The sequence below is a fragment of the Cryptotermes secundus genome, unplaced genomic scaffold (genome assembly GCF_002891405.2).
Source record: "Cryptotermes secundus unplaced genomic scaffold, Csec_1.0 scaffold383, whole genome shotgun sequence".
In the NCBI taxonomy this organism is placed as follows: domain Eukaryota; kingdom Metazoa; phylum Arthropoda; class Insecta; order Blattodea; family Kalotermitidae; genus Cryptotermes; species Cryptotermes secundus.
Window position 1 is genome coordinate 619604 of NW_019723308.1, and position 25833 is coordinate 645436.

Sequence of the window (25833 nt, forward strand, 5' to 3'; positions counted from 1 at the left end):
TATTTTAGTTATTTTAAAGTGAAGACAAGGCATACAATGTACTAGTTTGACGTGAATTGAGTAGCACCTGAAGATGGCATCCTTATGCCGAAACATGTAGTGAGAGTGAGAGAAGAAGATAGACAAGTGTATGCACTGCAAGACGGAATAAACAAATCATGAACTTAAATCAGTGCAACAGGACGCTAAAATATAACATTGTTAAAAAAAGATATTATATTGAAAGTGCAGTTGTTATGCTGATGGCCATATGAAAAGTCATTATGACTTGTTGAAACTAGTTATTTCACTACATGGGCATTGATGTTACTACTGATATCATTCACTGCATATTTGGCTGGTTTCCATTCTTTTTGTTAGAACAGTGAGCTACATCTTAATGTCCATCATTCAGAATTGTGAGCATCAGACTTTCACTGGAAGGTGAACAAAATCCAGCTGGTGGTCATCCGGTCTGTGTCTGTGTTGCTGTAATTCATACTCCATATCTGCGAACCATTATCACTGTAATGAGATTAACCAGTGGCAGTAACGTGTTCCATGGGTTTCAGAAAAGGTAGTATATGGATTAAAGTAAGAATCTTTTAATAATTTATTATTTTCTGTTGTTAAGGTACAGAGAGGATGGCAAGATCAAATATTTATGTGGCGCTGAAGAACTACGGAATCCAGAGAGAAGTACACTTGAAGTTTGTTTTGAAGATATTGAAAAGTATAACCAGAATCTGGCAGCCACAATAATAGAAGAATATTACAGGTGAACTTTATATACACACATGCTTTTGTTTTCCAAACTCCCTTTGGGGTTATGGCTGCTTTTTCCTACATCTTTACTGTCTCATGACTTGTTTTATCATTTTTCACCCATATCTGCATGAGAGATTAGGTAAATATATGCTTGTTTTTTTGGAAGAGTTCTACATAAATGTGCATGCATAAGTAAACTGGGCAGCTGTGAATGGGAGAAATTAGTTTTGAACTCATTGTACTAGATTGCATGAAACTGTTTTCATAACTAAAATATAGTTATTTTCAAAGAAGAGAAAGCTTACCATTGACATGGAGATTGAAAGAAATTTAATTGAAAAAAAGAATTTATTATGAGTTTGTGAAGGGCACATTACACTATCTGACACAGATGTCCTCACAGTGAGAGACATGGCATCACTGTGAATATGGGAGGCCGGCATGTGTATGCTGTGATCTCAATTGTGCACATATCCATTCATCAGATCTGCACATTTGCACATGCTCACCCAAGGATAATCGAAGCTTGGCCCTGTCCTGTATAAAACAGATGTGTAGATCTGAAAGCCTTTCTTGAAACATTATCTTTTATTCTGATCACATTGTAGACCGTTTATTTTTCAGTTTTTCTTCATCAGTTGTTACAAATTGTTTCTGTCATTTGAAATTTTATCCAATGTACGTGGGTAGGCTGAAAAGTAATGCACACATGCTTGTAGAGCGCGAACAGAAACAAATAGCAAGATCGGCCAAAAGTACATTAAAGTACAATTCTTAAGTTTCAAAAGCATATATTTATTTTTCAACATAGTCACCGTTAAGGCTAACACATTTCTCCCAACGTGTAACAAGTTTTTTCATTCTGTCACTGAAAAATTCTTCCGACTTTTCTCGAATCCAGGTCTTGACAGCTGCCTTCACCTCATCGTCCGAGGTGTAATGATTACCCTTGAAGTCCCTCTTGAGTAGAGGAAAAAAATAAAAATCGCAAGGCGCAGGATCGGGGGAACAAGGAGGGTGTAGAATCGGTTCAAACTTCAGGTTTTGCAGAGCCTCTTCAGTTGCGCGCGAGGTGTGTGGACGAGCGTTGTCATGTTGCAAGATTATTGGCGCCAGGCTGCCTCTAACATGACAAACTCAACGCCGGAGGTGTTTTAGAGTCTGTATGTACTGAGAAGAATTTACCGTTGCCCCTCGTTCCAGAAAATCGGTCACATAAACTCGGTGAGCATCCCAAAACACAGTCAAAAGAAGTTTTTTGGCGGATGGTTGTGTTTTGAACTTTTTCGCCTGAGGAGAAGACGGATGTCGATATTCAGCGCTCTGTCTTTTCTCTTCTGGGTCGTAACGATGGACCCATGACTCGTCCCCCATCACAATATTCGAAAGAAAGTGGTCTCCGTCATGGTAGCGCTGCAAAAGTTGCTCGCAGCATTCCAATCGATGCTGTTTGTTCTCGTCTGTGAGACAGCGTGGTACCCATTGTGCACAGATTTTACGGTATCCCAGTTGTTCAATAATGAAGCCGACATGTTCCTTGGATATTCCAGTATGGTTTGCGATATGCTTTTGAGTGATTCGCCGGTCATTTTGAATCAATTCGTCGACGAGTTTGCGATGATTATCGTCTGTGGCAGTGATCGGACGTCAGCTGCATGTTTCATCAACAATTATGGCCTTTCCGGGCTCGCAACCACGAAATTTTATTGCCCATAGATTTACAGTAGACCTATCAACAGCATCGTCACCATAAACAGCCTTTAAATGACGATGAATCTCAGTAGGAGTCACTTTTTCAGCAGTTAAAAATTCGATAACAGCACGCTGTTTAACTCGCGTTGACATAGCACTAGAGCACGTCTCCATACTTCCGCTTCTCGAAATACACTGGATGAACGCAATGACCTCAAACCTACACATGCGTATTGAGGGGGAATGTTACTTCCACATGCCACCTGGCGCGCTTCTGAAGGTCATTTCATTCGCGCTCTACAAGCATGTGTGCATTACTTTTCAGCCTACCTACGTACTTAGTCATTGTGTATGGTTAAGTTTATTTGTAATTGGTTTCAGTTTTTCCCAATTTAGGGCTCTTGTATGTTGTTTTTCTAGGAGGTTGATTCTTGAAGAGACAACCGTGTAGTAAACTTCTCTAACAAATATTTATTGTCATTAAGATGAATATACAGACGAGCTTCTTACAACAACTAAAACACACCGTCTGTTGTGCCTTCATTGTCCTTGCTTAGTAGTGCTTTGGACAGCAGAAATTCCTTCGCTTCTGTACAGTCTTCTTCCATCTCCTTCTGTCTTCTGTCTCTTCTACTTTGTATCTGTTCTGCTTTGCTTGGCAGGCCTCCAGTTGGTGCATGCTATGTAGCTTAGGCACTGACTGGAAATAAATCACTGGCTTCTATAGTTCCATACCAAACTCTTTCCATGGAAACCTGATTACTGAGCTGTTGCATAGCAGTGGTTTGTTCCGCATCTTTATACATTGTTGCTAGGTGGTGCATGAACCAACAGGTGTTAGAGCTGCTGTGGTCCATGCTGTTTGGCTAACGCTTGATTCAAAGTGGGTGGGTCCCACAGTTTCACCTTCTCCAAATTTAGGACTCTTGTGTGCTATTTTTCTAGGTGTTGAGGTGGAGAGGCTGGATATTTTGGATTTGAACCCACAGACAGCCACAAGAACACACTTTGTTTCCAGTACTTAGTATATCCAAATGTTAGGTTAGAATGTTCAGAAGCTTGTCATGAATCTGAAAAGCAACAAAGTTTATTGACACTTGCAGTTCTTTCATTGTTATTGTTATTATTGTTAACTTTGAATGAAATTAATAGAAAGTCTCTTTTTATATCAGTTGGTTTACCATGATATTCAATTTTAACTTATCTCTTTATGGTTAACAACTGTTGTACAGTTCATTTATGCCAATTCTCAGCAATTTATGTCACCCAAATGTTCATTACCATGTTCACAAGAGCCCTCCATTGGTCCCTATCCCAAGCCAGATCAATCCAATCAATACCATCCCATCCTATATCTCTTAGATCCATTTCAATATTGTCCACCCACATACGCTTTAGTCTTCCCAGTGGTCTCTTTCCTTCTGGCTTTCCTGCCAATATCCCATATGCATTCCTCGTCTCCCCCATTCGTGCTACATGCCCTGTCCACCTCATCCTTCTCTACTTGATTATTCTAATTATACTTGGAGAAGATTACAAGTTATAAAGTTCCTCAGTATGCAGTTTTTTCAACCTTCTATCACTTGATCTCTCTTCAGTCCAAATATTCTCCTCAACACCCTGTTCTTAAACACCCTCAGTCTATGTTCTTCCCTTAATGTCAGAGACCAAGTTCCACACCCATACAGAATCACAGAAAAAATTATAGTTTTGTATATTTTAATTTTTATGTTTTTGGACAACAGACGAGAAGACAAAAGGTTCTGGACTGAATGGTAGCAAGTACTACCCGAGTTCAATCGCCCCTTAATTTCCTCCTGTATCTGGTTTCGATTTGTTATCGTTGTTCCCAAATATCTGAACTGTGCCACATTTTCAAAACATCTGGTTCCTATCTGTATGTCATGATCTTGCCCTGCATTTTGGTAACGAGACAGCAACATATACTTAGTTTTCTCTGTGTTTACTTCTAGACCAACCTTCTTACTTGTGTCAGTTAAAGTTTGTGTGTTTTTCTTTATGGTATCTATATTATCGCCCAGTATATTCACAACGTCGGCATAGACCAATAGCTGATGTGTCCCGTTTAATTTTGGTCCCACCTGGTTTTCCTATACCTTCCTAATGGAATATTCTGAAGCAAAGTTGAGAAGGAGTGGCGATAAAGCATCTCTTTGTTTTAGACCATTCTGGATAGGAAATTTATCAGACAAATGTTTACCTATACAGACTTTACTGTATGTGTCATTTAAACACATATTAATCAACCTAACTAGTTTCATGGGTATCCCAAACTCTACCAGAATATTATACAATACTTTCCTCCTAACTGAATCATAGGCTTTCTTGAAGTCTAAGAATAGGTGTTGTACTGTCTCATTGTACTCCCACTTTTTCTCCAATATTTGACAAATGCAAAAGATCTGATCTGTAATTGATCTGTTACACTGAAACCCACACTGATGATCCCCAATAATTTCATCTATGTATGTACTTAACCTTGAGAGAAGAATACTGAATAAAATTTTGTATGAAGCTGATAGCAGTGATAACCCCCAGTAATTACTACAGTCAGTTTTATCACCCTTATTGTGAACTGGTGCAATAATAGACACCTTCCACTGTTCAGGCAAATTATCCTTATTCAAAATAGAATTAATTAGCTTATGGATCTTAGAACATAATATTTCACCTCCTGCTTGAATAAGTTCTGCTAGACTTTGATCACTACCTGGCAATTTATACCTTTTCAATTTTACAAGAGCACTTTCAACCTCAAAACGGCTAGGATCAGGTACTAAAGGATTTGCTGTTGGGATTTTTGTGTGCCTAATATCACTGACCCTATGTACATTCAATAACTGAGAGAAGTAGTTCTTCCACCTATTCAAAATGTTGTGGGAATCTGCAAGCAGATCACCATTCTCATCTTTCACTAAGTTACTGTTGGGTTAGCAACCCCTCTTAAAAGTCATTTATTCCTCTATACAGGTCTCTAATGTTCTTACTGTTCATTGCAAGCTCATCAATTTTGTCTTTGATATATTCCCTTGTGGGGTCGTTATTAATGTTCACCGCACGCGCTTGCTGTTCGCCTTTTCTCACTGATTCGCCCTCACTCTTCATTCACTTTGTTGAGAAGTTAGTCGAAGCCCTTGCAGCCAGGGGGGGACTAGTCGATGCTGGCTGCGGTGAGGCCGGTTGGCTGGACTGGTAGGTGCTGATAACCGATGGTTGAACCAGTTGCAGCGCGGCTACTAGTAGACTCGCTGCTGCGGTGTTTTCTTGCTGCAGGCATAGCTCTGACTGGGCTGTTGTCTCGGAATGAACTGCTCATACCGTTGGCTCCTGGTCTTAAATACTGCCGGCCGGGAGGTGGAGCTAACGTTGCAGTTGTCACGGCGCGTATCTACTGGCCGTGTACGGAAAGGTAGGGCCACAGGCGAGTTTATAAATATGTGTGCAGCTTTGCAGTTAGTATATAAGCTGGAATGTATAAATACTGCGTTGCTCTGATCACAGCTGCCTGTTTGACACCGTCTGAAAGGGGTGATGATTGTCTGCCAGACGCTGTAGGAATGTTCCCGCACCCTCTTTTTATTCCTCAAACGCCTGCTGGTTTCACACCTTATATTGTTCAGATTATCCCCATTTATTTTGCTTGGATTCTGTAACCATTGCAATTTGGCTTGTTTTCTTTGCTCTGATAATTTTGAGCATCATTCATCAAACCATGGCTTATGGTTCTTCAGTTCATAATAACTTAGACTCTCCTTGTCAGAAATTTTAATATCCTCTCTAATAGTTTCCCAAGCTTTATTAACATCCACCTCAGTGTCCAAGTTTCCCAAAGCCACAAACATACTTAATATTTCAACACAATAATGCTCTTTACCCTCTGCCTCTTTTAATTTCTTGGGGTTGAACCTCTCCATATGAACTCTGTGTGATGTTTATTTGCTCACTGCCAGTCTTTCCCTAATCTTTGCCACCACCAGGCAGTGGTCAGTATCACAATCTACTGCCCTGAATGATCGGACATGAAGTATACTTGAATGCTGTCTCCTCTCTATTAAAATATTGTCAATTTGATTGTGTCTTCCCATTGGGAGATGTCAAAGTAAATTTATGGATGTTACGATGTGGGAAAATGATACTTTTTACATTAAGAGTTTTTGATGTGGCAGAGTTTACTACTTTAACTCCATTATCATTACTGATTTCATGCAAACTCTCATTCCCAATCACTGGTTTGAAAATGTCTTCCCTCCCTACTTTGGCATTGACATCTCCTAACATAATTTTCATAGGGTACCTGTCCTTTATGTTATCAATTTTATCTTCTGTTGGAATGTTAACATTCATAATGATGATATCACACCAGCGACGTTTTGGTATTATATGATATCTTGTCACTAATGAACTCTACTCTCTTAACTGCTGATACGATTCCCTTATGTACGAAGAAACCCCTACCTAATCCATGATTTTCATTCCCCTTACCATAGAAAAATGTATATTCACCTGCTGGTTCAATGCCACCTCCGTCCCATCTGACCTGTACTCCCGCTAAATCTAACTTATATTCTAAGGTTTCTTCTGCCACTGTCCTGAGCAAACCTGCCGTATAAATACTTCTTACATTCCAGGTACCGAATCTTATGTACATTTTCTTTAGCCTAGGTCATTAATCCAGAGGATCCATCCAGGTCTGAGGCTTTGTGTTCATTTTCATAACATTTTTTTTACAGTGAGGAGTTGTTAGCCCCACACCCAACCCCAAAGCTGGAGGACCACCCCTTGTTGGCTATTCGCGACTACTTATTCAATATATTTGCAGGTTCCCTCCAAACCTGGAGGGCGTCTCCTCCATCCACAAGCTGAGGATGTACCATGAAGTGGTGACAAGGGGCCTACATAACATGGCAGATATGCCAATGGAAGAACTATTTTACATGATGACAGCCAACCTTTTGTGAGAACCAGTTGGTTTCTTTCTTTTAGGATATTTCCATTCTTGTGTCAAGCAGTACGTAACTTTGCTGTGGATCGAGGGGAAGCAAAAGATGACAAGGAGTACTATGTGAGTTTTACCGATGTGCCAACTCGTCACAAAGTTCGAGAGCTGACAACAGCAAAAATTGGAACTCTGATTCGCATCTCAGGGCAGGTGGTACGGACTCATCCAGTTCACCCAGAACTTGTATTAGGAACATTCATCTGTTTGGACTGTCAGACATTGATAAAGGATGTGGAACAGCAGTTCAAGGTAACTTTCCTTTTTTGTTCCTTAAAGGTAACCAGTCTTCTTTTCAATTCTGTTCTGCAAAATGGAAGCTTTCATTTATTTACTGCCATACTTGTTCCTCCATGTGTCATCAGATATACAGCCTTTTGTTGTGGATCTGTGCATAACCGTGTTAGTTGTAAACTGGATGAAACCTCTAGCTGACATATAAAGATTTAAACAGTGATTGTTTTGACTAGAACATGGCCATTTCCAGCTACAAGTCTTTACTTTATGAGTAGTTTTCAGTTGCTTTAAACAGGGTTGGGGGGCACATGTTAGTATAGTTGGTTGAGGCACCATGCTTCAAGCCAGAAGGTTGTGGGTTCAGTACTTGATGAGGTCATTGTATTTTTCATTTGACCTAATCCTTCTAGCCACAATATGGCCCTGGTGTTGACTCACCCTCTAACAGAAATGAGTACCAGGAATCTTCCTGGGGCTAAAGGTGTCTGGTATGTAAGGCCGACAACCTCACCTCCATCTGTGATCCGATCATCTAGAAAATGTGAGTCTCAACACCTCAATCCTATTGTCCTCCACGGCCTGTTACAGGGATAGTTGTACCTTTTCTGTACAGGGTTTGGTATGAATGAAGTAGTAATGATATAAAAGATAAAGCTGTCTCTGTAACAGGTTTTGGAGGCCCATAGAGTTGCGAGAGGTTCAGGCTCTCACATTTTCTAGACAGCTGGCTCACAGATGGCAGTAAGGTTATAATCCTTATGCTCTGGCTGCCCTTAACCCCCCAGGAAGATTCCTGGTACTAATTTCTGTTAGAGGCTGAGTTGACCCCAGGGTCATAGTGCAGCTGGAAGGGTTAGGTCAGATGGAAAATCCAGTGACATTGAGTTTTTTTATTGCTAATTGGATGGAACCAAGTCCCTTGTACTGTGGCCACTTCTGGCCTCTTGTACCAGCCCCAGACGATAGGTGAAGGTGATTGTGGAGTAGTTGGTGGAATGAAGATTGGCAGGGGAATCTGAAGTACTTGGAGAAAACCTGCCCCAGCACAACTTTGTCCACCACAAATCCCACTTAACCAGACCCGGGATTGAACCTGGGCCGTCATGATGGGAAGCCAGCGACTAACCTCTTGAGCTATGGCGCGGCCAACATTGAGTTTTGATCCAACCACTTTTTGGCTTACAGCATAGTGTCTCAACCAACTATGCTACCGCCTGCCCCCTTAATGATATAGGTTTTGGAATTTATTTGTTTTTCTTCTTTCATTTATTAATTTATATTATAACCCAGTATATCAAGGAATAGACAGGTGCACCATGTGGTAATAAATTTGATGTACACTGGGATTAAATGAACATTAGAAATTATAGAAAACAATATTTATTAAAGTGAAATTGAAGTGCTGGATGAAGGGAGTTAGATATTACACTTCTAAAGATGGGAGGCCTGCCTCACACACACACACACACACACACCTGTGCACTGGAATCCACAATATGGAGTGAGAGCTTGATGCTTGACATTGAAGGAACACTGATCTTTGTTTCCAAGTCCAGTTCTCATGTAGCCAGCATAAGGTTACATTCATTTAACACTTTGGGGACTGGCAATTTAAATATTTAAATCTCCCTGGGGACCGGCATTTTTTTTTACCTACTACCGTAGCTTTTGCACTGTTCACTTTAAAAATTAATATAAAATCTCCTAATTAATTTTATGAACTAAAATTTTTTTAGAACACTTACCAATGCTCCTAGAAGTGCTTGAGGGTGTGATATTTCTCGAAACGTTTCCCTCTGTGAAGTGGCATTACTCAAAACTTGCAAATGTAGAAAGTCATACTCCTTTTCTTGTGACCTGCGCAAACACGGCATTGCCTAGAAGGATGCTTCCCTTTGAAATGTTCACTCTTCACAATTTTCGCGAGGGTATATTTCCGCATATCACTTGAGAGTCGCCCCGGGGCCTCAAAACGAGGCCTGCATGGGGTGGGAGTAGACGGGCCCGGTTGCACTAAGACTGTGTCTGCCGCTGGTTCTGCCTCCACCATGTGGTCTGTAGCCCAGGCTTTTGCCACATTCGGCAGAAATGCCTTGTATTTCGATTTTGAATGAGGGTTTAGATTTTTTAAAACCAAAAATGAATTGAAAATGGCACAATTTATAAGCCACAAGGCAACTTTCTTTGTCCACTTTACTGTTTTCCGAGGAAGAGAATAATAGGCCAAGTACTGATCAGCTCTATCAACATCAAATAGCTCATCAGAGAACAAATCAGATATATCTTGTTCTTCGAGAAATCGCTTTGGTTTCAACCGCTTTCGTCCTTGATCCATATTGCACTTGCTACATTCCAGAGGATTATCACGCAGCTGCAGGCAGCTACGTGCAAGCTGGTTGGCGCCAGAGCGAGTATAGTTTGTTGCAACCTAATGTGTTCTAAAAATGTATTAACCTTTATCGGATGGGCCATTTAATTTCCGGGAGGGGCAGCTGGACGGAGTTCATTTAAATGCCCGCCCTTCTAGAGCAATGAAATTGTAAGCATGTTTCTAAAAATGGTGTGATTTATACATTTTTATGATAAACGAACGAAATGAACGCTTCTTTAATCTAGAAAGAATATAGAATCAGATATTCTAATTTACAGATTTTAATATCTGTAAAAAATTTTTACACTGATTCCAAAAAAAAAAATTCCTGAAATTCATACATTTTCTGCACCATGCGTTCCAGGAGTGTAATACATTTTCTGCACCATGCGTTTTAGCAGTGTAAGTCCTTCGTTGTGACCTCACATACAATGCTATCTCTTGTTGAAGCTTATTTATCGTATGGGACATGTCGGTATGCAGGACTGTGGGCGTCTGAAATCGCTCGCTGTGTAATATCTGTTAGAAAGACACAGGAGTACATTCTCGGAATATGGTGTTGCCAGATCGGTCATTCGTTCATTCATTGCAGTCAAACCATTGTGTTTGTAACGATTTTGAAACATCGCAATATAAGGTTAGCCACCCATGACATCATCTAGCGTGTTTGAAGCAGATATTGAGTTCAGCCAAGATGTGAATGAGATTTTTGTATGTGTGGGCGCGAGATTATGATTTATGNTGCGGGGATAAATATCACTGCAGCTCCACACGTGAATAAGGATTCCAATCCCTCTCTGCGTTTTCATGCTGTACTTTGCGGGGATTATCCATCTGCTGGTGGAAGAGACGAATAGGTACTATCACCAGTACCTAGACAGACTTGAAGACGGACCATCTCCGCGGCCTGACGTAACTGAATCTGAGATGTTTCTGTTTCTAGGACTAATCATTCAAATGGGACATGACATTAGAGACACAGTAAAGGACTACTGGTTGACTGCTGAACAATTTGCTACACCTTTCTATTCTAACACAATGAAAAAAACCTTACACGCGTGAAATCTGCGACATCATATGATGTCGTTCAGCCAGCTGTCCTAACTTTTAACGACATCATATGATGACGTTTGTCCGATAAAGGTTAATACGCGACCTGTCCGCCACGTTTAAAAGCAAAAAACGTATTAATGCGTGCGCGGTCCACAAAGTGTTAAGAGACACAAATATCGGCTGTGTTGCATCTATTCATTCACCCTACTACTGGAAGGAATGTCTGTTATGAAGTTCTCACTTGGCGTTTGAATCTGTGAAATGTTTTCTTATGCCTCTGATGATGGTTTATTTAAACTGAAACATGTAAGGCAAGAATAATAAAAGTGATGTGACCTCTATTGCCACACTGGACGGAAAATTCTATCAACTTTCTAGTTTTCTTATGGCTTTATTTAAATGTTTGTATGCCCCATTATTAATTATAATATATAACTCCTGATCATTACACCTGAATACCTTAAAATAATGATGCATGTGAAAACCTTGCAATAACAATAATGTACTTCCCAGTAATTGTACTGTTACCTATTCAGAGGCGCCAGGTTAGTGTCGTCAGAATAGTGACTGGCTATGTGCTGGAGTCCCAGTAGGGTCAAGAATTTTCTCTTCTTTACATCCCGACTGGGTTTGGGGTCCACACAGTCTCCTATCCAATATATACTTGGGGCTCTTTCCCTGGGGTAAAGTGGCAGGGGTGTGAAGCTAACCACTCACCACCAACTAGTGCCGAGGTCAAAAAAATGTGGATCTATATGTCCACTTCCACATACACCTTCATGGCGTAGTGCTTAACTAGTTAAACACAGGGACAACTCTACTTTACTCAGAATTTGACCAGAACATTGTTCCAAATTGCTGATTAGCATCATATCACAAATATTGTTCTTCCTGTCTCTCCATGTGATTCTTTTGTCTGTCTGGGTGTCATTCTTTTTTCCAAACCTTGCTATTTAATGCACTTTAGGAAGAGTTAACATCTGAAAGTCATATTTTCTCTTGGATTTGAGGTTCATAGTCATGGGTTAGTCCTAGAAAATGAAACTGGAAAAGGAAAATGGAATCAGAATTCTGAAATATTTAAACAGAAGCAAGGATTGTATGCTTTATGTTTTGTAATTGTTGGATGGAAGTAACAAGTACACAGAAAGGAACAGTTCTTAATTGTTGATATGTAGAAGAGTTTGCAAAGGTTTTTGGGGAGTGGTTATTGTCGTTGGAGTTGTGTCTATTGCAACACAACATTTTATTACATTGCAAGTTTTGAATGCTTAAAGGCTGCCTGTAACTTTCTTGCATACACGTTTTGATTGTGACTGTTAGTTAAGAATTTCAGTTACAGTATTGTGTAAACATAATGTACTGTAGAGTTTCAGGTAATGCTAGCCACCTGTGTTCAGTTAAATGAGAGAATGTGAGAACATGCAATAATTCAAAGACGTTTTCTATGCAGTCAGTGCCAGGGCTATATAATGGGGACTAGTAGTTGAGTCACTTGAAAGTTGTGGTGAGAATTGAGAAGCTGGTAGCTGAGGTTGGAGACATTTTGGGAACCTAGAGGAAGGCAGTCATCAACTGTTGGAAGCCGCTACCAAGCAATGGCTAGTGAAAACTGCAAGATTTTATGTGTGCTGTAGTTACAGTGATCTTTGGAGGGCGTTACTCAGTGAGACTCTCATAGTTTTATAGTCACGAGTTGTTTAGAGATTTCATTAAATCTGATTAGCAATCCAAACCCTGTCTCTAGTCATACTCAGTCACTAGTCACTATAAAGATAGCTGCTAATAAATCGTTATATACTGTAGCAAGGTTCGTATGATTGGTAATGACAGCAACAAATAAATTTTGGTGAGAGAAATAATAAATAGATTTTCTAGATAATGCTTGTCACTCTAATTGGAAGCTTTTGTTTTCTACTTCTTTTTTAAGATGTAAAGATTGAAGTATACAGAAACATAATTTTACCTCTGGCTGTGTGACTTCTTGTATCACACTGTGGGAAGAACAGAGAATGAAGATGTTGGCGAACAGAGTTCTGAGGAGAATATTTGAACTTGAAAGGGTTACAGAGCTGGAGAAAGTTGCATAATGAGGAGCTTCATAATTTGTACACTTCACCAAGTATTATTAGGATGATGATATCAGGGAGGATGAGGTGGTTGGGGAGAGATAACAAATGCATACAAAATTTTAGTTGGAAAAGCTGAATGGAAGAGACTACTTGGAAGCCTTAGGCTTGCGTGGGAGGGTATTATTGTAATGGAACTTAAGATGGGTAGGAAAGAATGGACTGGGCTAATCTGATTTAGGATAGTGATGAGTGGCAGACTTGTGTGAACTCAGTAATAAATTAGGTTCAATAAAATGTGAATTTCTTGATTAGATTAGATTCGATTAGCCTCAGAAAGACTACTGCATGGAGTTAGTGTGTGTCTCTGGTATTTAAACATTCCACATGAAATATATTTGGCTGGCAGACCCACTACAGACACTTAAAAATCCATGTGATAGAAGTTTTACTGAGATACTGGGTTTTTCGGACAAAGTCCGAAAACCCAGTATCTCTGTGTTATACACCATCGTCAGAACCCTATAGTATCTAGAAGTTTTGCTGTATATGAGCATACATTTATTCTTGTACTTAGATATCCAACATGTTAACTATGTGACATGTGTGTTATAGTAATTTTACTGTTCTGTAATTTACATTATATGTTGTAATGTTTGTCAGAGTACTTTGTGAACCTTTTCCATGCAAAGAATTTTAAACTGAACTGCCTTAAAGCTTGATTTTTACTTTTGAAAATTTACCATCATCATCATATCAGTCTACCAGTTAGGTTTAATGATATTTTGACAGTACACTGTTCATAACTGAATGAGTATTACTTTCTCTTTGAATGAAGAAAATTGTGCTGAAATGTGCAGTGTTTGATATTGTGTATTGCAAGTGTTAAATAATTGACTTTTTATGTGTTTGTCTTTTTCTGTATAAGGAAAGTAAGTGTTTTATTTAAGGCATACAGTATTTAAATACTGCTGCATTTTATCATGCAAAGTTTGAGTGGGACTTTGCCTAATGAATACTGGTTTCCTTTACCTTTGAAAATGTAACTGTGAAAGGCTTGCACTGTTGATTTGTCTGTATAATTCACACAACAAAATTCTTCAAGTGGCATATATTGTCTCTTCAGTACTGAATGCACCAGTAAAGAGGGAAGCAACATTAAATGTGTTATGAATATAGAAGACAAATATTGGAACAGGAAATTGCTTATGTGGAACCTCTGTTGGGGATGAAAGAATTTTTTGAGGATAGACAAGAGAGTGATTTGTAGTGTTTAATAGCCAGTTTGTGTCCCATCCTGCTGTTATAAGTGTATTTTTTTTATTTTGCAGTTCACAAATCCGACAATCTGCCGCAACCCCGTGTGCAGCAATAGGCGACGCTTCATGCTAGAAGTGGACAAGTCAGTGTTTGTTGATTTTCAGAAAGTTCGTATTCAGGAAACACAGGCTGAGTTGCCTCGGGGATGCATTCCTCGTAGGTGAGTTTTCATATCAGTGATGTCACTATTATGTGTACATGCATGTGCCACTCCACTGGGGGCCATGTACTGAACTCAACTGTCATGTAACTGTTAGTTTTCTCTGCCATTGTGACATGTTACTGTTATGGAGGTTGTTATCTAATCAGCCTCAAGCCCCCTGAAGCCATCCATACCTTTAATGGTTTGCATAGTATAGAGTGAAGTTTCATGAGCAGTTATTTCTTAAAGCTGTGGCCTGCTGACAGTGTAAGACTTGCCATTAAGTTTGGAATTGTCACTGATGTTCAGAAGAGTATCCATGTGGCTGTTTACTGAGATCAGGTAATGGGAGGTCTCCACCATGATGCTGATGGTGAAGTTTCTTGGTGTTTGGTTTTGATTCTTCTTATCCCCCACATGGCAGGCTGATGGGTGACATTTGCTCAAGGGCCCTTTAATTATATTGTGACATGTCAACCCATTGCTAGGCAATGATTGGTAAACATGTTACTGCAAAGACAAACTCTTAGTTAACGGTCCTTTGATAGGTTATGCAACAATAGAAGAGGCTGTGTTTCCCATGTCCACAGTGACGTCACGCAACAGTGAGTGGTGATCATGTGATGTGTGTTTTTGTGATGCATGTCCATTCCTTGGCTATATAAGAAAGAGCAGAATCCCTGAGTTACGAATTATGAGTTATGAGTGAATAATGATGGCAGAAAATGCAAAGAGAGCAAACTGGGACTAGAAGCACAGAAGAGTACAGGAGGTCAGCCTGTGAAGTTTTTGCATATGAATTAGAAGACTTTATGTGTGTAGTAGTACAGTGGCATTGGGAGTGTGTGATTTAGTAAGACTTATGGCTCCAATGTTATAAATCCATGAAAACTAGTGGAAATAGACTGAGAAGATTAGAGTGTAGTGATTGTAAATTGTGTAAACCCGCAATAGTGAAATAACTAATTGTAGTTATGACCTGTAGGTTGTTAATAAATCCAATTACCAATCCAAACCCGTGTCTTAGTCACTGAAACATGTGACAATATTTAATTTACCCTCTCCTTTCTCACAAGCAACCAGCGAAAAGGTTGGAATCACCACAAAGGAAAGTAAACAGTCTTCAAAGTACTACAGTCTTAGGTACTTGGTAATGAAATGTGCTGGATCCAAGAACACATTTAAAGATCTAAGTTCTTTCATCACTGAACAGATCAGATGAATGAACCAGTAAAGGATATCCCCATACTCATGAAGAGCACTCTTATTGAAAGCTCATCTTTAAAGTTGATGAATGAGACATTGTTAGGATCCTGCCTATCATTACCGAATGCCATCCCATGCTGAACACTAGCAGAGGTGTAGTATATTACAGTGATATAGATGATTGGACTGAAAGTTAAGTCTAAAACAGCTTAGGGGACCATTATGTCTAAAGTGGTTAAGGCACACAAGAAAAAGTGAAGAACAGCTCAAACCAACACGATTATCTTTCTTTATGTTTGAAATACCTGACTATATTAAAATATTCTTTTGAAATACCTGACTATATTAAAATATTCTGTAAGAGGGAACCAGTTAAGACATATATCCCCAGTCCTGTATGTCACTTTTGGTAGCAAAGCCTAAGCCATATAACGGTAAGATGCAGATCTTAAGTTGTCAGTAGCATATGTCATGAAAGCTTGCATGAAAATTCTTTACATACTTGGACTCCTTTTTGTGTTAGTTGCTCTGTAAAACACTCCTCAGGTTCAAAAGACTGTTCAGTATACCAGGAGAGGGATATTCTGAAATTCTGAGATGAAAAGCGACATTTCCTGAAGCTTGCATGAAACGTAAGGATACGCACCCTATACTGAAAAGAAGAACCTACCCTCAGATTACAGTAACCATCTGAAAGAGCTGACATCCATCAGAACCCAAACAGATCCAGAACTACCAGTTATAGATTGGTACAACTCTACATAGTCCCCATTGCAATTCAGTCATTTGTCCAGATGTTGCAAAAGCGTGACTATCCCTTCATCACAAAAGTCAGCTGCAAGTCCGTTTAACCAGTCTATAACTGTTTCTTTCACTTCATCAGTTGCCATCCGTTTGTCACCCAAAAACTCTTTCATTTTTGGGAGAAGATGGAAGTCGGAAGGTGCCAGGTCAGCACTGTTAGGGGAATGGTCAAAGTTTTCCCAACCAAATTTCACCAACAACTTCACTGTTTGTTCTGCAGTGTATGGTCATGTGGTCATGTGTTCTCATGAAGCAGACACACTCCACTAGTGAGTAGGCCCTGTTTTTGGTTTTGGATAGCATGCTGTAGCCTCTTCAGTGTTGCACAATATGTGTTTGCATTAATGGTGTGTCCATGGGGCAAGAAGTCAATCAAAAGAATGCCTTTTCTGACCCAAAAACTCTGGCCATGATTTTTGCAAATGAACATATCTGCTTGAATTTTCATTTTTTTTTTCTCTTTCTTTCTTTGCCAGAGAGTGGGCATGATGCCATTCTTGATACTACTGCTTACTCTCTGGTGTGTGGTGCTGTAGCTATCCAATTTAGGGGATGGTCAGTTGATTTTTTGTGTTTGGATAGGGTTCGGTGAAATGCATCACTTTTGTCTCACAGTTGGATATTTCCTTCTGAGACATTCAGCAGGTGGCTTGGATCAAGCTTGAAGCCAGCTGTCCCTCAGTAAATCACTCAAGCTAATGCGTAACACAAGACCGGGTTCTTTAGAAATTCTAAACTTTGACAGGGGAAGTCATAATTTTAGCAGGGCCATTATATGTTACCCCAGGTTCCAGTTTGACAGCCACACAGCAGGTGGTAGAGTTCACCCCTAAACTCTGTACGCGTGGGTATTTCTTTTTCTAATTAGAGGAGAAAGAATAAGCAGCTTCCCAGCTTGCCTGGTCCAGCCAGTCAAAATCTGAAGTGGGACAGTCTTTGCCCAAATTTTGGGTAACCTGGGCAGATGTCTACACTTCAAAGAGGGCTTGGCGAGGCACTCCAAAATTTACACTCCTCAAAGATACACTTGTTCTATACCTCTTATTCCCATATATACACTTTGTGGTTCCTCTCAACTAGTGTGTCTTAGTAAACAGTAAAGGAACCTAAATCCACCAGTCAGTTAAGTGGATCACTACGGCACAGTTATCATTTGAATAGTGCAATTCGAATAAAGACTTTAAACTGCTAATTGGTGTTGAGTGTTGACCATCCTACCCTGAGGCCCCCCTAATCACCCAAGTCACGGCCAGTTATCATGACCTGAGAGGAGTTGAATTCCTCTGCCGGAGCTAGTAGCACCAAAGAACGGCTGCAGTGCAAGACCCAAATCTCATCAATTGTGACGATATGGACCGAGAATTCAGCACCCTGTCTATGGTAGTGTTCCAAAACTGACAGAGCAGCACCCATTTGTTTCTGCTTGTGTTCATCTGTGAGCATTCTTGAAACCCATCTGGCATAAATTTTTTTTATCGAAGTCGAACTGTGACAGTCTCATAGAGGGCAGATCACGAAACCTATAGGAAAACTTCATGAAGCTCATTAATAGCGAATCACCTGTTTTCATGAACGTGAGCATCAACCCTGTCTTTCAAGTCCTACAGGATTGCAAGACAATTCAACCCACTTTCAGGGCACAGGATTTAACATGCATTTCCCATAGGGGAAGATGGGGTATAATGAAAGAGAAACATTGCTTTTTCATAAATATTCAAACATTTTCAGTGTAGGATTTGAGGTGCTCACAATGGTGGTTGTGAAGAGTACATTTGTCTGGGATGTAATGCTGTGTAGTCCATTGAAAATCAACTGACGTTTCAGAGGAACATATTGTCTCCATCTTCAGGGTTGAATAAAACAAGCGAGATACGAAGGTCACTCCAAAAGTAATGTGCAGCATTTTTTAAAGAATTCATTTTTTATTCTAGACCTTTACTACTTATGCAGTATGTTATTACATCCTTTAGGAACAACATATCAGTTTTCCACATAATCACCGTCCCTTTCAACTGCCTTATGCCACCTTGGAACTAGGGCCCATATGCCAGCATGGTAAAACTCTGGACCAGCATGTCTGAGCCACCATTTAATGGCCGTAATGAGGGCATCATCATCTTCAAATCTTGTTCTGCGAGGGGATTCCTTCAGTTTACCAAAGAGATGGTAATCAGAGTGTGCCACATCAGGGCTATAAGGACGGTGTGGCAATGTTGTCCATCCAGGTTTTGTGATGTCGTCCTTGGTTTTCTGACTGACATGTGGTCGGTCGTCATCCAACAGCAAAACATCCTGTTTCTGCCATTGCGGTCGAGCATTATTCAGTCAAGCTTGAAGTTTCTTTAAGGTTGCCACATGTGCATCAGAATTACTGGTGGTTTGTTGTGGCATGATGTCCCAAACAAAAGCTCTTCTGAATCAAAAAAGACCGTAGTCATAACTTCTCCTGTTGAAGGTGCAGATTTGAATTACTTTTTCTTGGGAGAATTTGCATGGTACCATTCCACTGATTGCTGCTTTGTTTCTGGTTCAAAATGGAGCGGCCATGTTTCATCTCCCATCACAATTTTCGCAAGAAAGTCATCTCCACCATTCTCATACTGTACCAAGAGTTCACTGCACACAGTTTTCGGGTTTCTTTGTGGGCATCTGTCAACGTCCTCAGAACCCACTTTGCACAAACTTTTCTCAACCCCAACTGTTTCGATTTTCTGCACACACTTGCTTCCCCAATCCCCAGTTGGACTGACATTTCTTTCACAGTCACACATCTGTCACCCAAATCCATATCGTTAACACACTTCACATTGTCAGGTGTTTGTGCAGTGTGCGGTCTGCCAGTGCAAATAGGATCCCGAATATTGGCATGCCCATTTTCACCAGATAATCAGCGTGCCCACCAACTGACTGTACTGCGATCAACAGCATCTCCATACACATTTTTCAATCTCTTGTGAATGTTTCCCACTGTCTCATTCTCAAAACACAAGAACGCTATGACAGCATGTTGCTTTTGACTAACATCAAGCGCAGCATCCATTTTGAAGCAGTGCTATGGTAGTGCTATGCGTGGAAATGGGTTGAATTAAATTTGAATAAAAGCAAGAAGGAACCTTCTGTGAACCCTACAAATACCATAACTGTAGAATAAAGACTGAATTTTACAAGAATGTTGTGTATTACTTTTGGACTGACCTACATACCAGCATGAAAGCAGGTGGCAAGGGGCGTTTTTCCTAGACTGGCCAAAACACGTCTTTTCAGGGCCCTGTGAAGTCCTGTTTTTGTCTCCTCTTGGTTTAATTTGTGGCAGTGTGAGAGCCCAGCAGTTTCATTCTGTCCCATGGCGGGCCAGTGGGCCATTCTTTCATTGCCCTCCTTCCTATACAAGCCAAAATTTTCGGCCAACCAATTACTTGGCTTACCACCTGCTTTCACGCTGGTATCTTGCTTGGCTCATTCGACCTGAATATGGAGGCAATATGTTCCCCCGAAACATCAGTTGATTTTCAAAAGACTACATTACACATCATTTTCCATATATTTTGTTGAAACAATTTTTTGCATGAAGTGCAGTGTATTTATATTGATTTTGGTATGTTGATGTTCTGTCTGCTTCTCAGTATTCTTCATAAGAAATTAGAAATCTTAACTGTGTCGTTTGTTTCATTGTACCCCCTGATGGAGCACAAAGGCACAGATGTTGGTGTTCAATGAAACCACTTTTATCTGACAATTTTGTCAAATTTAGTTTTTCAGTCAGATTTTGTCAGATAAGCAGAGACCTTGTAGACTTCAGAAATCTCAGAAAGTATTTTCTATATCAAAAATGTAATTTTAAAAACATTGATAAAATATTTAAGAACAAGAAAATCTCCCTGGCTGAAATCTGAATGCATGTCCCTTTCATTCTAACATTTTGTTTCCAGTATGACAGTAGAGAACTCAGATATAAACAAGTAACTGAAAGAGATATAAGGCTACTTTAACTTTTACTGTTTTCATTTTATTTTTTGTAGTTTCATTGTGCCCCAGTTGCACTATTTGAAAATAACCTCAAAACCGATACTTCAAGAAAGGTGTAACTGACCTGGGTTGAGAGCTGTGCATAAGCTTTAAAATGTCACTGCTCAATAGGTCTAGGATTAAAGCACTATGGAGAATTGCAAAACTACAGGAACACAAAATTTTACTTGCTGTGCCTGAGAAAACAGAATGCAAAAATTGCAAGTAAACAGCAGAAGCCATATGTAAGCAGGATGGTAATTTGAATAAGTAGTTCAGCTATCTTCTACCAATGTGTCATCTGCCTGCTGTTGATGCAGAAAATAACAGCTCTTGTTTCACTGTACACTGTGTTAACCATGCATGCTGAATTATGTGGAGTTTACTTGTATGTTAAATTAGCAATAATAGGTAGTGATTTTAAATTGTGTTAAACTTGTCATATAACTGTTACAGGGGGAAGGGGCTCAAAATGATGATTATAAATTACATGTAAAAAACACAAGTCACCGTTTTTTCTCACATAACTTATCCATTGTTGAATATTATGCAGCTGTAATTTTCCTAACCTCTGTTCAGCACATATAATTATGCTCTGGAAAGAATATTCACATTAGTTATGTACCACAACTTCTGCATATGACAGTAAATATAGTATGATTAAATAGGAACATGACATCTACTTAGCAGTCACAAAATCCAAGACATGGAATTGCCTGTAACTGATTTTTCTAGTGTGGAGGTGGTGCTAAGAGCAGATGCTGTGGAAAGTGTCCAGGCTGGAGATCGCTATGACTTCACAGGAACACTGATTGTGGTGCCAGATGTTGGGGCATTAGCTCTTCCAGGTGCCAAAGCTGAAGTAGGTTCACGTCACAAAGCTGGGGAGACAAACACAGAAGGTGTTCGAGGTCTTAAGGCACTTGGTATTCGCGAACTGCACTATCATATGGCTTTTCTGGCATGTTCAGTCCAGCCAACAAGTCCTAGGGTAAGTTGTGACTTGGAAATACAGAACTATTGTTATGTGTATCAGTGACTAGTAGACAGGGTTTGGATTGGTGAGTCAATTTATTGGATATTCACCAGTTGTAACTACAGTTAATTATAACACTCTCAAGATTACTGTAATTATGTCACATAAATAATGGACTGCTTACATTAGTGGTTGCTAGGTAACAAATCTTAACAATGGCTACACCTTTACATTGTCTTCATTAGTGCAACATGGGTGCCAACTCAGCATTTGCTGTAGGACTCAGGAAAACCATGATAACCTTGATTGAGTTTGCCGCAGGATGGGCTGGTTGCAAATTGACCTGTAGTCAGCATTCAGATACATGAACCCTAATGTTATTCCCTGTCTGTGCAATGGCTATTTCTTGGAAACATTACTGATTTGTTACAAAGTAGGTCAGCCTAGCGGTAATGTTCTAGAAGTGTGTCCGGGAGGCACTCTGTTTGATTCTTGGTTGGTACACCGCTTATTCTGACCGAAGTTGTTCGTGATTATCCCAAAACACTCTAAGCATATGCCAGGATTTTACCCCAATCAGGCCATACACATTTCCTTCCAAATCCTCTACTATTTATTATTCATATGTCTACCGTCAATGGTATGTAGTCCTATATTGACACTGAACACTCAATTAATGAGAGCCTTGAATATTGCTTCTTTGAACAGACAGTGGATGCTAGCTTCCCACTGGCTTCTGTGAATATGACTGCAGATGTCTCACAATTGGTTCTCCTTCCATCGTGTGATATCACATGGGCCTCATTGGCAAAGTTAAACATGAATAATTTATATAGTAACTTTGATTACAGAAGAGTACTAAATAATATATATTTGGTATAAACAGTAAAACAACACAGCACGCCACGAACAAACACAGGACGATATCAAGAATCTCCTTCTCAAGATAGACAGGCGGCACAAGTTCAGCCCCCATCAAGTAAGACGATAGGAGAAGGGACACGAACCTACTTGGTTTATAAATTTTAACTTAAATAACAAAGATTTTTAAAAAACTTAAAAAAACTTTAATATACCAAGAAAGCTGCTGTAGTTGTGGAAAAGTTGGATTTTGTATATATTATGCATTACAAACATTGCAGTATATGTATTTTAACACTCAAAACACCCATTGTGATAGTAGTTTCCAAAAAGTATCAATGTCCCTCTGATGATGGCCTATAGGGACCGAAACATGTAAGGGTTTTTTCAAGTAGTAAAAACTTCAATAGTCACACTGGATGGAGTTGTTTTGTCTTTGTCATATGCTGCACATTTAACACTGTTTAAAAGTGAACTTATTTCTAAAACAGCTAAATTAAGATTATACCAGATGGTAAATCGACCAACAGTAACCTACACCTGTGAAATCTGGGCATTTAAAGAAGCCATTAAACATAGACTTTTAGTCTTTGAAAGGAAAATTCTAAGAAAGATCTTTGGCCCTTCAAGAAACCATGATGGCTCCTGGAGAATTAAAACAAACGACACACTAGATACTCTAATAAAAGGAAGGAACATTGTTAACTTCATCAAAGCCCAAAGAATAAGTTGGCTTGGACACATCTCAAGGATGGAGGCTGGACAAACAGTTAAAAGAATATATGACTGGCAGCCACACGCCATAAGAAAGAGAGGCCGACCTAAAGATCAGATGGCAAGATGATGTAAGGGAAGATCTAAAGGGCTTAGGAATTTATAACTGGACAACTTGCATACAGGACAGAAGTAGTTGGAAGGAATTGTTGAGCAGGCCAAAGTGTTCAAGAAATGAAGCTGTCGAGCCTTATGAAGAAGAAGGTTGTGCAAGATGTCAAGTTGGAGAAGGGTAGCAATGAACCAGCAGGTTGTTATACATTTTTCTATGAAAATTGCAATGATAGTCATGAATTAGGGACAGGATTCTTTATACACAAGGAAATGTCAGTAACTGAGAAGGTGGAGTCTGCTAGTGATAGGATGTGATATATAATACTTTGGATCACTGTTGTGATATCATTGTTCTGAATGTGCCTGCCCCAAAAGAAAATAAAATATATGATGCAAAGGATAGCTTCAGTGAGGAACTAAGGTGTACATTTGATCACTTCCCTAAGTGCCACATGAAAATTTGTTGGGATATTTCAGTGTTAGAGTATGTAGGGAAAATACTGTCAAACTGAGGACAGTTTTAAATGAGGTTTAACATTAGATTAATCATGATACTGGCATTTACTATAAACAATACCACATCAAGAAGCCTAATTGTCAAGAAGACAATGTTTTCACTTCACAACTTTCATAAATTCACTCAGACATCCTGTGGTGAAAAGATGCACAGTCAGATTAATCACATTTTATAGATAGGAGACTTCAGTCACGTATCTTTCAGAGGAGCTAACTTTGGTACTGCCCACTGTCTGGTGATCACAGAAGTTGGGGAAGGGCTACCAGTAAGTGAATGAGCAACACAGAATGTAAGTTTTGAAGTTTTCACGGTGATGACTATGAAGAAAGGCATCTTCTGGGATCTGGCACCGGGTATTCTTGGTTTTAACCGACGTTTCGGAGGAACATATCGCCTCCATCTTCAGGGTAGTTGAGTTGCGTGTGAATACAGATAGATGTAGCTGCAATGCAGCACGCAACTCAACTACCCTGAAGATGGAGGCGATATGTTCCTCCGAAACGTCGGTTTAAACCAAGAATACACGGCGCCAGATCCCAGAAGACGACTTTCTTCAGAGCAACACAGAAGATTAATATGGAGATTTTTGATCTCAAGAAACTAAATTGGGGGCATGGAGAAGGTTAAAATCTCTAGCAGATTTACAGCTTTGGGAAATAGGTGGTGGTAGTGGCTGTGGCGGTGGTGACGGAGATGTGAATATAATTAGAGCTTGAGATACTACAAAGGAGAGGCAGTAAATAGGTCACAAATGGAAGTCAGACAGCTGTAACGGATGTGATAAGGTTTCTATATGTATCACTAGGTAGCAGCACAGTCCAGCTCATGGCAGTCTAGATAGACGAACATGAACATATTCAAAGGATGGCTTCAGTAGTCAAATTGGTGATCATGCTTGAGGAGTATATTACCAAAAAGCAGCATACTGTTTTGCGTTTTTTGTGAACAAAAGGACTTGCTGCAAGCGTATTCATAAAGAAGTGTTTCCTGTTTACAGTGGGAAGTGTTTGTCACATAAAGCGGTTCACAACTGGCCCAAGAAATTCTCTCAAGGACATTTTAAAGTCACAAATGATTCCCGACCAGGCCTCCCTGTTGAGATTGTGACAGATGAACTGTGCAGCAGGTGGAAGAGTTGATTAGAGCTGACAGGAGGATAACGATAGGCAGGGTAGCAACTGCACTAGGGTGTTCCCATGGTTTAGCATACAGCATAATGCATGATACCATACACCATTCATTTTAGGATCTTAAATTATGTATAGCTTCCACCTCACATGATTGTATGTTATTGTTATTGCCATTTGTAGAAAATAAAACATTTGGTTTTGGAGATGGTTTCTAATGCTGTACTGTCCATATCAAGTTTTGTGAAAATTGGTCAGCTGGTTTAGAAGTTGAAATGGACACACACAAACAGCCTGGTGATTTCATAAGCCTATTTCATTACTTAAGTAGCAAAGGGGTCTAAAAATAGTGTGATTATGGGGAAGTTAGGATGAGGACTGGAGCTGTGATTAAATCAATATGAACAGTTGCCTTGCAAAGGGCAAGTTTCTTTGTTACACCTGGCTCTTCCGGATGGTACAAGTAAATGTGCCAGTCGTGCTTTTTGGCATTAGTCTCAGTGGACTTGACCACTCTCACAGAGGTTGCTGTATGTGCCCATTATTAAAATTTTTTGGATCTTTTCAGTAGGAAGCCAGCAGACATGATATTGTGCTTGGAGAGCGCCATGGTAATGTGATTGAAGGTTGTACTGTCAGACAGTAGAAAAGCAGCTGGGGCTGCATCCTTTCTATTTGGAGCTGCCTCCTGCAGGTGGGACCCCATTGTATCTGCTGGTTGCTTTAGCAGTTATGTCTGAAAGTAGTCTTCAGAAGATCCATTTCATCATGAAGATTGCCCTGGATGCAAAGAGCACGAAGCCATAAAACACACCCTGCTTGTTGAATGCTGTGAACACTGATAATAATTAAAATACCATA

At 39.8% G+C, this 25833-nt stretch overlaps 1 protein-coding gene across 2 annotated transcripts in view; it reads left to right on the forward strand.

Moving 5' to 3' along the window:
- Nucleotides 1–25833, forward strand: part of LOC111861764 (DNA replication licensing factor Mcm6) — an 82603-nt gene that overhangs the window by 7771 nt on the left and 48999 nt on the right. For both annotated transcript variants that reach the window (XM_023846598.2, XM_023846599.2), the window contains 4 exons: nucleotides 614–757; nucleotides 7444–7708; nucleotides 14518–14666; nucleotides 21399–21654. In XM_023846598.2, coding sequence (XP_023702366.1) covers nucleotides 614–757; nucleotides 7444–7708; nucleotides 14518–14666; nucleotides 21399–21654 — 814 coding nt within the window. The remainder of the gene's footprint in view (nucleotides 1–613; nucleotides 758–7443; nucleotides 7709–14517; nucleotides 14667–21398; nucleotides 21655–25833) is intronic.